At 39.9% G+C, this 13,725-nt stretch overlaps 1 protein-coding gene across 3 annotated transcripts in view; it reads left to right on the forward strand.

Annotated features, from left to right (window-relative positions):
• Window positions 1–748: 748 nt before the first annotated feature.
• rgs7a (regulator of G protein signaling 7a) overlaps window positions 749–13,725 on the forward strand; it is a 47,651-nt gene continuing 34,674 nt past the window's right edge. For 2 of the 3 annotated variants that reach the window (XM_010731579.3, XM_010731580.3), the window contains exons 1-2: window positions 749–988; window positions 1,947–2,065. In XM_010731579.3, coding sequence (XP_010729881.1) covers window positions 1,988–2,065 — 78 coding nt within the window. In that variant the 5' untranslated portion in view covers window positions 749–988; window positions 1,947–1,987. Of the gene's footprint in view, window positions 989–1,022; window positions 1,142–1,946; window positions 2,066–13,725 lie in introns of those variants that run through there. The other variant, XM_019269323.2, reaches the window with a different exon arrangement.

Raw genomic sequence — 13,725 nt, forward strand, 5'->3', positions numbered from 1 at the left:
ATTTACTGCATAACTGCATTGTATTTTATTTATTCATGATAAGTTTTTGTAGTGGTGATATAAAGCAGCATAAAATTAAAATACAAAGTTCAAGTTCTTCAGACTTGTGTTATATTCTTTACTTGTGATCTGCCTCTATATTAGTGCTTTTATTGATTCTGTAGATGCTTTTAAGACATATAGATTGTAAAGAATAGGAAGACGGGTTTAAGGTTTGCATTTCTTTTGTTTTTATTTGCAGGATGTCTGTTTTTTGTCGCTTATTGAGATTCTATGTGTTATTTGTGATTGTCTGTTTCTGTTTTTCTATGACTATGTTGGAAAGTGTTTCACTTTACATGTTATCCCTTGGATTGTCTTTTATATCTATAAATAGCACCAAATCAAATCAGTGCTGCTTAAAAACAATTATGAGAACTTTCACTTACTGAATAAGAAAGAATAGATGACTGACTGAGACATCTATTGCATATACTATCATTACGTTCAATTGCAACAAAAACACTGTCTGATTTAGGCTCCTGGTTCAGAAAATAAGGAAAATGTCCCTTTTTGACCTCTGATAAAGATTGTTAAAATATTAATACGCTGCAAGTCTATTCTCTCTCTACCTAACATCTCAGTGGTGGTGCATACAGCAGTGCAATTTGAGCTGGGAGAAAGAAAAAGAAAGAAATAGCTGTATGTATCCAAAACGGGTTGTAATTTATTCTTCACACAGGATTGGTCATGGATCGATGCGCGTTCACGGCGCTCCGAGGGTAGCGCGCCCGTGCTTTCTGAGCATCGTTTGGAAGAAGAGGAGAGGAGAGATAGAGACAGAGAGCTGTACCCACACCAAGTGTCCACCGAATGTCTGCCTCTTCACGCTGCCAATGAATAATCCTCGCATTCCTGTGTCTGCCAGTTGACACACTGAACGCGAAGGACCAGGCTTCCACCTCTGCAAGGATTCGGGAGTCCTACAGCGGGCTGCGCGTTTTTTCAGGTAAGCCCACTCCTCTCTCCTCTCCTCTCCTCGTCGCTTCTCCTCCGGTGACCGATGTCGCTGTGTTTGTCTGTGCATTTACGAGCGTATTCGTGATTGAGGAGAGGGATGATAACGGGCGCAGGCGGGTTTTTTTCGCCGTAGCTGTCCAAGGTACTGAAAGGGGAAAAAACACAGTATAGTAGAGCCATCGTGCAGGTTACATGACTTCGCTTTTTGCATGCTATAGGCTATTTACTGTTGCAGACTAAACCTCCCAAAGATGTCGTGTGGGTGTCGTAAAAGGGGAAGAAAGACTGATGAAGCCGTGCATATCCGTTACATTTGCACAGTCTAGCACGGTTCTGACTATGGCTGCTCTACCCTATTGGATGTATCTAAGCTGCATTGTAGAGTAGCCTACCTCCTCCGGGGACTGTGTGTGTTGTTTTACTGCATTTACCGTTGTCAGGGTCCGGGTCTTCACCTCACCTTATATTGCCATTTGCAGTCTGAGGATGCATAGTAGGTACCGTATAAGAAAGCTGCTGAAAACCTGTGATGTCGACAAACAGTAAAATGTTATCACATTTTTTTTTTGTGCACAATAAATCCATCCGAGAAAAGAGTGCCAGGAGTCCTAAATGGTGCCAATCGTTGTTTTTCAAGTTGAACTTTTGCACCATTCACCGGGAATTCACATTGTACCAGTAGACATACCTTGTGCAAAATCAACTGGCTTTTTAAAAAAAATGTATTTTTAAATTAAAAAATGTCCTTGTCAAGACCTTGTGAAATGCGAACACATGTAGCAAGAGTAGGAGATCTGCACATCTGTTCCATGTGGAAATGTCAAAACGAAACGTGATCGAGGCCACAAGTTATGTAAATTGTTCTTTTCTTGGCAAGGTAAGGGCAAGTCACGTTCAGGCTCCATTGTTCTTCTGACGGACCAAAATATCTATTCTGTCCACAATAGGAACACCTGACATTTCTTGTGGCAGACTCACTTACTGGATCATGGCACAGACCAACAGCGGTGGGCAGGGAACCAACGGGGTAGCGGATGAGTCCCCCAACATGATAGTGTACAGAAAGGTAAGGCAGCTGCTATTTTTAGTCTGCAAGTGTGTGTGTGTGTGTGTGTGTGTGTGTGTGTGTGTGTGTGTGTGTTTGTGAGTGTGTGTAACTCTCTCTTACATCAATTTACTTGACGATGAGCTGTGCAATGGAAATTGCTAATACTAATGGCAAGACAGTGTTCTTGTGCCATGGTTGATTTAGGGTTGTATTGCTACATCAGCCTGATGGGACCATGATGGAGAGGACATGCAATTTTTTTCTCACACAACGTGGATAACATGCAAGAAGATTCAGAGCATGCTTACATACTTATTCAAACACGCAGTGAGACACTCATGACAGACATGCACGCAGTTTGCGTTTGTTAAACCATCAGCAGTTATTGCTAACATGTTGCAGGATGGATTTTTAACCGACTGACATTAATGGAACCAAAAGGAAGCCATAGGCTTTTAAACCATTGTTCATTACACTGTTAATGGTGTATTCCTTCACTGTTAAATCTGTTACTACATTAGGCAATTGAGAGAGGGAGGGAAGTGAAATGGGCCGCTGCCGAGACACCTTAATTCAGCGCTGCTCCAAACATCAAGCAGATTATTGAAATAGTAAACTGCAGGGAAGATAGCATTTGTTTACTCTGAGACTTGTGGTCCAATTATAGCTTCTTATAGAAACTTTAACAGCTGTAGTGTGTAATATAGATATACAAGGATATGTGCACCGCCCCTTATGTCTTCTCCCTCCACAAAACCAGCAATTAAAGATTGTTTCTGCTCTGCTTTAGTATAATCCATGCGGTATATGCTTGCACATAAAATTGCAATGCCTAATTCACTTTAACTTTCAGTGACAACTTATTCAAGGTGCCTACAAATGCATTAAACACATGCAGCATCACACGAGAGCAACAACAGCTGCATGTATGCGAACACAACACTGCCTGATGGGCAATGTAATGTTTTACTTCACTCTCAGATGCACCAATGAAGTGATCATTTTTTGCAGCTTACTTGTGGATGACTCAAGCGTTGAGCGAATTTCTTCATTTCATTCTCTTCACCCTTCAGCGACGACTCCCATTCCATCTGCGACAGCTTCTGCACACCAGGACAAGGATGCGCTTAGCATGATATCATAGATCGACGGTATTTTATAGCACTCACAGCGTGTTAGGCAATAATACTGCCAGTGTGGGACAGGATTTGCTGGAAGTGTCGCTATACTTGTAGCAGAAAGGAGTGCTTTCTATTTTCTAAGACATCATTTTCAAGATCTTAGTAAGCAGATTGTTCATAAAGTATAATGGAGATAGATTAATGTGACTGGTTTTGTCGTTGCTTGTAAATTTTATTTGTGGAGACAGTGTAGGAAATCGTGTCTCTTATTAAATTTCATTTAACAGTATCACAATGTGCTAAGACATCAAAAGTAGTTGCATCCTGTGCAAGAGCATCAAATATTGACTTGAGGTCTTTCCAACTATTCAATTACATGTGACGTCTCTTCCTTTCTCGTGCCATCGATCCATAAGTGCTGCTTTTTCCACCATGTCATGAAGATTCTGTAAGACCAAGTATGCAAAGAAGCAAAACATCCTTAGCCTGTGTGTTTATCTCCAGCAACTTAAATGCCGTTTGTCTTATTTCTTCAAAATTAAGAGACAAGACAGATTTCAGAATTAAGGAGCTGTTTGTTCTCCACTGTTTGGTCAGATTAATATCTTAGTCATCCGGTGCTTTACTTCTCACTACTTGACCACACATGGCCACAGCTTGGCTCTGTACACTGGCTGACCTAGATACACCGCAGAATGAGAGAACATGGTGTAGGCAGTGAGGATGAAATCAGGTTTCTGGAGTAGGTTTAACTTTAAACTGCAATTTGAAGAGCACTGTCTGCAGACGTGTGTGTACCGCCAGGATGAACAGGTGCCCCAAAGCTTTTCAGATGGAGATGACTTGGCAGAGGTGTTGCAACCCACACTGACTGAGCCACACTGAGATGAGGCGAATTCTCAAGTGAGGAATGTGCTTTTCTGTACAGTTTTGCTACTCAGACCTCTTGTACATCAATATCATAAATACACAGTGGGAAACGCTAATGTTGATGTTAAGCAACTGGCCACGTCTACTTGATAGCTGACAATGTGTTAGTAGTGTATAGTAGCAGAGGGATTATGTAACATGAGCAGAGGGACTTTTATGGTTGAGGACAGCAGAAAGTGGTTTGATAGTCTTTCCACTGGGAGCATAACTATATCCTTTCACTCTCTCAATCTTTCTTTCTCTGTGGCCCGTCCACCCCTCCACTCCTGTCATTAACATCTAATGAAAATGGATGGGTAAGCTGAGGTGTTGACCTGCTTTCTGTGGAGATGCGTTAAGCGGCGTCTGTTTTCCTCAAGGATGCGTGAACACAGGCACCCTGCTTCAGAGGATGTATGGATGTATTGAAAATGTAAATAGACAGGTAGACACACTGCATTTAAACAGACACATGTATGGACACACACAGCTGGCTTTGTGATAAACTGATTTATTGACAGCACTCAGTGATGACCCCGAAAATGCAATCATTCCCTATATGAATCGGAGGAAGATGCTAACAAGTGAAATGTCAGAGCTCATTTGGTTTATCAATAAAAGCCAATATAATGTTCAATGGAACGAAGTTAATATGCACAGCCTGTCTGAGGGTCTAGCTCATTATATACTGTGTGACAGCCTCTGTGATGTTGCTCTAACGTTAACCATGTCAGGCTTATATCATCAAGTGTAGCAGATTGTACTGTATGTGTGTGTTTTTTTTTTTCATTCCTGCTCACATGTGTGCACCATGAATAATGCCGTGATGCATGTGTGAGCATGTGTGTGCGCTGTATGTAGGGCGAATGTTGCTAAGAGAGTCCTGAATTTTTTATGCGTGCCTAAAACAGCTCTGGCGAAGTTCATAGTCACTCAGCGTGAGGAGGGAACATCTTCTCTCACCAGCTCCTGCTTTGTGTGTGTGTGTTTGTGCCCTTGTACTGTGTGTGTGCATCTGTGTGTGAGCGAAAGAGGAAAGAAAACACACAGTCATATACTGTATATTACAGTGATTACATTTAACACAACGTGAAGGGAGATGTAGGTAAAATATTGATGTTTTCTCAGCAGCCTCTTACAGCTTTATTCAGTCAGTAAAATAAATCGTAAGACGAGGACAAAAGCTGCAGACAAAGTCTACAGCCTAACTGAAAATTGATCAGACACTTTAACACCTCACGTATTCGTCTCTGTTTGACACATTTTCCTTCAGAAGTGGCACAGCATTTTGGCTTCTCTGTTGCTGAAAATCTGGGATGTTTCCTTGATTGAAAATGTTATGTTGCTTCCACCAATCGCATAAAACTGACATAGCTTTTCAGACTGTGAAACAAAATGTCATCATCATCACCGGCAGTTATTTTGCTTCAGCAATGTTGAAGCAATTGTAACAATGTCGACAAGTTACAAAATTACACTTCCAGCTTTACTTCTCAGAACATTTTTTCAAAGAACAGTTAATGTCATTTGATTTCAGAACATCTTAAATTTGTCTTACAATGATTGAAACATTGATTTTTAGGACTCTTGTTAAGATTCCATCCTTTGCAGTTTACATTAACTACAGGAGTCTGATCTTCCTCCGTGGTGTAGTATCTGACAGCTGAAGCACCAGCCCACTCTTATTTGCATCTGAGCTGCCGACGGGCATCCAGTAATTGTTCTTCTTCTTCTTCTACTTCTGTCTCTGTGAAGAGCCATTAATCCTATACTGTATGTTTATTTTCTGTTCTGTTTCCCATTGAGCACATGCAACATCGCACCACACAGTTATCTTCAGTCGATAACGGGAGAGTACTGTTTTACATTCCGCCGCTTAATAAATGTCAATACTCTGCATCTTTGAAATAATTGGGCCCTGGTGAAACTTCTGTTCTCCAGATGACAATGATACAAAAAGAGTGCATGAGTCCATGGTTATTATTGTTCTGACACATTTCACCACTTTACAGTAAACGGACAAACGAGCCGTATGTATTGTCATCAACAATATCAGATAATGGGATATACAACCACACATAACATTATTGAAATAATATTATTATCAGTTTTGTTGTCATGCAAAGGTAGCTATTTGTGTAATAAGTAGATGTACAACTAACATGAAATATAGATGTTTATTTCAGTGGTTCCTTCACAGTCATTAGTAAAATACTAGCTGGTTATATAAGCTTGTAATTAGCACCATTTAACATAATTATGCAACTGATTTCATGTCAAATGACCAAATACTGCTTTAAATGTCACTGATTTAACTTTGATCACAATTTAGTGCGCTATGAGGAAATATTTTCCAATGTTCATGCAGCAACGACCCCCGAATATGATTTGCATATAACTATAACAAGAATTACCCTCTGAGAAAAACTATGAACATTTCTTGATCGGCTTACCTACCGAGCATTAGCATTCTCTCTTTGTTTTCAGCTTCAGGGAACTCTGTCCTTCACACATTTGAAAAGGGTGTTGATGAAGCACTGTGAGATTTGAACCGTTTCTCCTTAGTGTGACTTAGTAATGAAGTAATGAACAAACAGAAATAACAAACAGGGCAAAGGTATTAGTGCATGCTATTGATTTGTCGAGTTGATTAAGTGGTTGTGTACAAGAGATCATTTTGCAGGAACAAGACTGTCCCTCTCCTCTGCATCACTGCAACGCAGCAGTAATACAATGTTGTTACACGATGCAGAACTGCAGTCATTATTAATACACTGAGTCTTGGTTTATACTACTACACATCCAGCAGGACTTTCCTCATTATTTTTCAATCTAGGCCTAATTTGCATCTTTTAAATCTATCTCTATATGAGTCTGCTCTGTTGTCAATATAATTTCCCAACCATCCTACATTGTTCGTGAGTCATAACTGAGTACAGAGGGAACTGAATACATTTTCAGCTTTTTCTCAGTTAAGAGCCAGATTGAAGGGTTCTTGTAGTGCCTGTCTCCCTCGATCTGCAATCAGAAGATCAGGAAGACTGGGAGAAAGAGAGGATGGTGGGGGGGGGGAGCGAGGTGGGGTGATCTATAATTGCCAGATCAGAGAGAAATCTTTGTGTGTGAAGTAGGGCTCTTTGTATGTCATCTTGCCAGCCAGGCGATTTCTCTTCCTGTGTATGAAAACATACATGTTCTTTTTTGCATACACTATTGAGGGAAAGTGTGGGTGTTTGGCAGACACTGTTGGATGGAAAATTGGCATTCATGGCTTTGTCTGTTTCAAACTAATCCATTTTGCCTGTATTTACTGACATCAATACCCAAAGGCCAATTAGAAGGGCTGACATTAGCGACAGAGTCGATAGTAGTGTAGTTCTGGTATATCTCGTCATACTACTGACGGCTAAGATGATCACCCAGGCATGCTAAATCTTGTCACTGTGCGATGTATAACTACCACAAATACCATAAGTGAATAGAGGCTGTTTTGATAAAAAACAATTTGAGATGTTATGTGAGGAGATCACGCTCCTCAGTCTTACCTTTGGTCTTTAAGGAGAGTAGATAAGCAGAGAGCCATACAGAGATATACACAGCACACTATGAGAGGCAAGTTGAGACTGTTACTTGATCATTTACCACATCTGAATACTCATAAGTAATATTTCTTTGATAGCTTTGCAATCAGTCAACATTAGTGGCTAATGAACATTTAAATCCTACTGTATAGTTTGTTTTGGTTGAAGCTATAAATGATCTTGGGCTGGAAGCCAGAGCCATAAAACTGACACTCTGCAACCGTTTGCAGAGAATTATTTTCATACAGTATGCAACTATTTTGTAATAGCAGAATAGTTTTGGCTGCAAATATAATGATACCTTGATCATATTTCATCAGATAAAACCTGCGTTTGAAAAAAAAAAAATCCATCTTTGGCATTTAGTAGCATCAAAGATAACACTTCATAGCAATACTAACTACTGAGCTACAAAGCATGCAGATATCTGCAAAAACCTTGACAGTTCAGTTAATGTTTGTTTACTTTATAACCAGAATTAGTTAGATAAGAGGATCAATACCTCATATCCATCTGTTATGCCTCCCAGCACATCTAAACTTGCTAATTAACACGCTGTACAAGTTTATACAATAAATAAACAAGATATAATGTTTTAATTAGTGAGTGTTAGAGATGCTGGTACAGTAGGTGATTTCTATTTGTGTCCTTCATACTGAACTGACAGATGTGAGAGCGTGTTAATCTTCTCATCCGACTCTCTGCAACAAAACAAATGAGTCTATTGATAAAAAGTTTGGTTTTAACCTGAGGTTACTGAGCGAATATGGTCATGGTTAAACAAAATAACAATTTTTAGTATAAGACAAGATTTAGCCACTGAACTCAGAAAATGACACAGTGCTCCCTGCAATTTTACCAAATGCTGCTGTAGCATAAATGATATATTAAACTGATACAAGGGTTTTTAACTTTTTAACCCTTATTTTTTCACATTGTTATGTGTAATGGGGACAACAACTTTTGAAATAGGTCCAGTATTGAGTGAGAGCCCTGCAGCTGGCAGAAGAAAAACTGGGCTGCGATGTAATCCTTCGGGGCCATTGAGCACCATTATAGTACGTCCACTAAAGTGCTTGTTTTTGCCATTGACGGGCCCAGATTGTTATTATAAGTGTCTGAGAACATTATGGGAAAGATCCCTACAGAGATAGACCTTTATAAAGAGAAAGATCCTTTTAGTTGAAACAGACGCTATATCACTCTGTTCAAAGCCACCAGACCACTGACAAAAAGCAGTCATTTTACCTCTCTAGTCTACTGCTGCCTCGATAGGTTAGTTTAAAAAATTTGACATGGGTCACCTTGTCCTGCAGGGATAGTCAGTGAGGTGAAAGGTAAAATATTTCATAGTGGACTTCACTGGACGATGGTTTGGGCAGCTCTGTGAAGACAGTTAAAAGGTACATAGGATAGGATAGGATAGTACTTTATTGATCCCTAAAAGGGAAATTTGGTTACGGCTGCCAGCCAATTGCTCGCGCCACCATTTTTAAGAAAGAAAAAAAGTGCAGTTACAGGCAAAAAAACAATCACAGACACATATGACATTATACATTGGATTGGTATACATGAGGTGTCTTTTTTGTTGGATCACATTTTAGGAGAGAGATGGGGTCAGGGTACAGATAGGGAAAGAAGAGAAACATGTGACAACCCATAGGTCTGTTTTCTCTAAACTCTCCCCTCTGTTTATGTCTGCCACAGCTGGAGTTTTAGCCTTTCTCTTCTTACGGATACATAAAGGTCTAAGAAGTCTGTGAATTAATATAGAGGCTTCGTTTCTGTCTGGTCATTTAATTCTAAATCAACATTTAGCGGAAGATTACAAGCGAACCCCCTACTAGAGTTGTGAATGAATCCTCTGCCATCTCTGGGGTGACGATTTTAATGAGGACAGAGATGCTCAGTTAGGACTAAAGAGAAAAGGACAAAATGAGAGGATGTAAAGGGAAAGAGACAGGATGATCATTTTATATGAATTTCTTTGCTGTGTTTCTTTGTATTCACCACACACTAGGTGTGCATCCGTCCAAAACATCAATGTGTCTGTGTTGTCTGGGTTTATCTCTCTCTCTCTCTCTCTTCTCTTCTGACCCACCATCTCTACATACACCATCTGCAACGCAACTGTGTCCATGCAGTCTGTACTTCTAATGCACTTTCCTGTTGTTTCTGGTGACGGCTTGTTCCTTCCCACACTCTGTCTACGAAGTATGAATTCCCGCTTGCCTTCTCGTCTCTACGTCTTCATGTGTTAGACGTTGAGTCCATCTTTGCTGTAGAAACTCTGCATCCTGTCTGCTTCTCATTTTGCAGCTGCATCCCTTCCAAATATCTTTACATCCAGTTACATTCAGGTTATAGTGAGTGACTCCTTGTCATATTGTTTATGACAAGTCTACTACAGATCAGTCAGATAACAACTGTAAAGTATTTAAGATCAGTGTTGACTGTAAAAATGCTCATCCTAACGTGTACTGGTGCATTTCGTGAAGAATAATTTTTTAAATAGACATCAGATCCATTATGTAACATGAACCACCATCACCTAATTTCTCCTAATTGCAAAAATGATTTTTTGAAAATGTCAGTACTTCTCAAATCTATGATTACAACCACTGAAGCGTTCCGCCAAAGATATATAAATTAGTGGAGGAATGCTGTTCTCAAAAGCAAGCGCAGTCTATTTCACAGCAGCCTTAAATCATAGCCTAGGCTAAAATCATATTTGCATGTCAAGAGTATCCAAAAGTAAACAGAAAAAAAGCAATTATATTATTTTCTCTGCAGAGCATTTCATGCATTACCTCCCTTCTCTCTGCAGTGTATTTTGGCAGCTCGAAGCAAAAATGTAGTTTTTCTGCAAAACATCCATTTAATTTTCTCTGTCTCTCTGTCTAGACTGATAAAAAACATTCTACACTCTCAGTCCCAACACTTTTTCATCCCAGTTTCCTTCTCGCACCGGTGTTCACACCTTGCCCTCTGTTATTTCTAGTCCCCACTACCCGCTCATGCTACCCTCCCACTCTCCTGCCCTCCTTTGTTCAGTTTCAGGTCTTTGATGTTTCTCATATTCTCACAATATGACTCTAACTTTCTCTCTTTGTCTCTCTCACCCGGACATATGTGTGCACTCCGCTCTCTTTCTACCCCTCTCTCCTTACCAGTGAAGCATCCATCCACCTCTGTCTCTCTGTCCCCTCCTCTCACATCCCTCGACCTCGCTTTGAAGTCATCAGAGCCCTAGCCAGAGCCCATGCCACTCCAGTCAGCTTTTATCCTCACACAGAGAAAAAAGAGAGGAGAGGAATGTATTTAGACCATGCTGGAGCACAGTCATCTCTCCTCCTGTGTGAAATGATTCACTTGTGACTCATAGCTTTATTGGGAACTCTCTCTAAACAAACAACCCGTGGATGTGGCATTTTCCATCCAAATTGACTGGAACTGTAACTGAGAGTGCTGGCCTGATTGTACCCCTGCAGCTCCGTGCCTCTCTCAACAATGAGGAGTCAGTCTCCCAGAAGCAATCACGTCTCAGTGATTAGCCTGCCATGACTGAGTGCCATTGCACAAATCCAATACCGGCAAAATAATAAAAGTCAAACAGCAATTGTTCCAAAGGGTACATTTTCATATGTTTGAGACATACATTTTAATTTGCCAAACAGACAGAGACACACCTTTGTCTGGAGTCGTTGCACTTTCCAACTCATCATTACAGACATGCAGTCTCTAAGCTTTGCAGGTTGCACGGTGCTGAGCAGCTTCCACCTGCAGTCTACTGAGGCTCACAGCTTCACACCATTAGTTCAGCTTAGCAAGCACAGCCATCCACAGTACAGCCTAGTCTACAAACCTCAGGCGCCATCTTGGCTCAACCTGCTGCTGCTGCTTTTTCTTCTTTTATCGCCTTGTGCCTTTTACTACTAAAATGAAGATTTCCAGCCAAAAAAACGAAATGGCTGCAGCTGAGATAATAGCTTGGCTATATGAGTAAATTTCCTTATTAAAAAAAACAAAACAATGTTTCAGCAAACTACCCTAATAATGTTCAAGTCAGCCAGACTCCAAATTATACAAATACAGGAAGCTGTTTGGATGTTTGGTTTAAAATATGGGGTTTAATTCGCTTATATTGCTGGTTATGTAACCTGAAGCAAATGCTAAGCAGCCTATATTGTTTCCATATATTGTAATATTTGGAGGTTCACTTGATAGAATTATGGCGACTGTAAAATATTAGGATGTAAATTAGGATCTGGGTGGAGGAAAGTTGGCTTCATTAAATGAGTTTAAAGTCTGTCTTTCTTGTCCAGGCAGCTATGTAAACAGGATTATTAAAAGCAACAAGTTGGCAAAGGAATTGCATTTGTAATAGTAATTTTCTTGAAAATAGAGTGTTATGATAAGAGAGTTTTTTAGCCATAGTAGCTGTGTAGCTCTATGAACGGTCGACCCACCTTTGGTCAAGACTGAGAACTATAAGATAGAAATTTTGTTCATCCATTCATGTTCCCCTGGCCTTTCCTTCACATCATCTCCAGGTAAAAAAAGTTTGGATACTTTTATGACCAAATAATTCTAATAAACAAACAAACTAATGACATTCTCATCAGCCTCAGCTGTACTTGTTGTCCAGTGCTAGTTAGTAAATGATCATGCCAACTCACTAGACTGAGATGGTAAACATTATACCTAGCTGTCATGCTGATGGTATCATTTAGCTCAAAGGTACCTCACCTGAAACCAGTGCCTGCTCATCTGCTCATCAATGGACTGAAGTATCACATCTAGCAGTGCAGCGAGTACATGCTGCATTTGTCATTCCAATCGTGGTGTTTTTACTCTTTTTTTAAGTCATCATTTAAAATGTACTTTTGAAATAATGCCATACATACTGTTTTCAGGCATAATGTGGCCAAAAAAACAAAACAAAACCACTTTCAGGATTCCTCATTATTTTAATCATCTTGGTTCCCAGGCATTCTCTCCTGGTTCTAATGTCTAATTGCTAATTGAGAGATGACATTCCTGCGGTCAATACTGTCTACAATGGTTGTGCTTTCTCCTGCTGTCTGTTTTGTTTCTGCTTTGGTGGCTGGTGGCTGTTCTGTTGGCATCCCCATGACAACCACACCAGCAGTCTGTCAGATGCTATTATCTCAAACACTTCAACAATGTGTCCAGCACACCCTTAGCTAGCAAAGTGACAGACCACCAGTGTGTGTGTGTGTGTGTGTGTGTGTGTGTGTGTGTGTGCGTGTGTGTTTCAGTATTTCTGTGTGCTAGTCCATGCATATGAGTGAACAAACATTAGGCCACTTTAAGGAGTGCTGCTCCGTGTATGGAAACCTACAGTCCACCAACACCTTTCACTTAAAGTAGCTACATTAAGGAAAGTGTGAAAAGCTGTTGGCATTTGATCAGTTACTGTACTAAAGTATATTTTGTACCTCCATTTTATGTTACTTACTATACTAAAACTAACTTTTTTAAAGCAAAATGTATTAAACAGATACAGTTAATTAAATGTTAATTATTAAAACTATCAATTTATGCAGTATTGCATTACTATAGATTATACAACAGCGCCCAAAGTACTTACAGGTAGCTCCACCCTGGCCAGCCACAATTCTATAATGCTACCTACATCAGCAATAATAATACTATAATTAGTTTGTTGATTATTTATATCAATGTCCTGTATAATGCCATATGAGTCAACACAATGACACAAACCAAAAAAAACAATCATAAAGTTGAGTGTTTATACAGTCTATATCACAATGTAATTCTCTCCACAGTCACCACCTCCACCATTACTGATGGGTGTAGTCAGAGGTGTTATGTTGCACCTGTAACCACACTCATCAGTGATGCCACAGTGTACTGACCCACCCTTGGGTACATTTGTCTGCATGTCAGTGCAGCAAGGTGAGAATTAAAACCGCAGCAAGAATAGAATTTTTAGCTGGTGTTAAATTGCCCTTTAAGCACAATTTGCTACTTATGCTAATGTACCTTTCTTCAAATACTGTTCTCTTCTTTTTACACGATT

This window comes from Larimichthys crocea, chromosome III, assembly GCF_000972845.2.
Source record: "Larimichthys crocea isolate SSNF chromosome III, L_crocea_2.0, whole genome shotgun sequence".
NCBI lineage: Eukaryota > Metazoa > Chordata > Actinopteri > Sciaenidae > Larimichthys > Larimichthys crocea.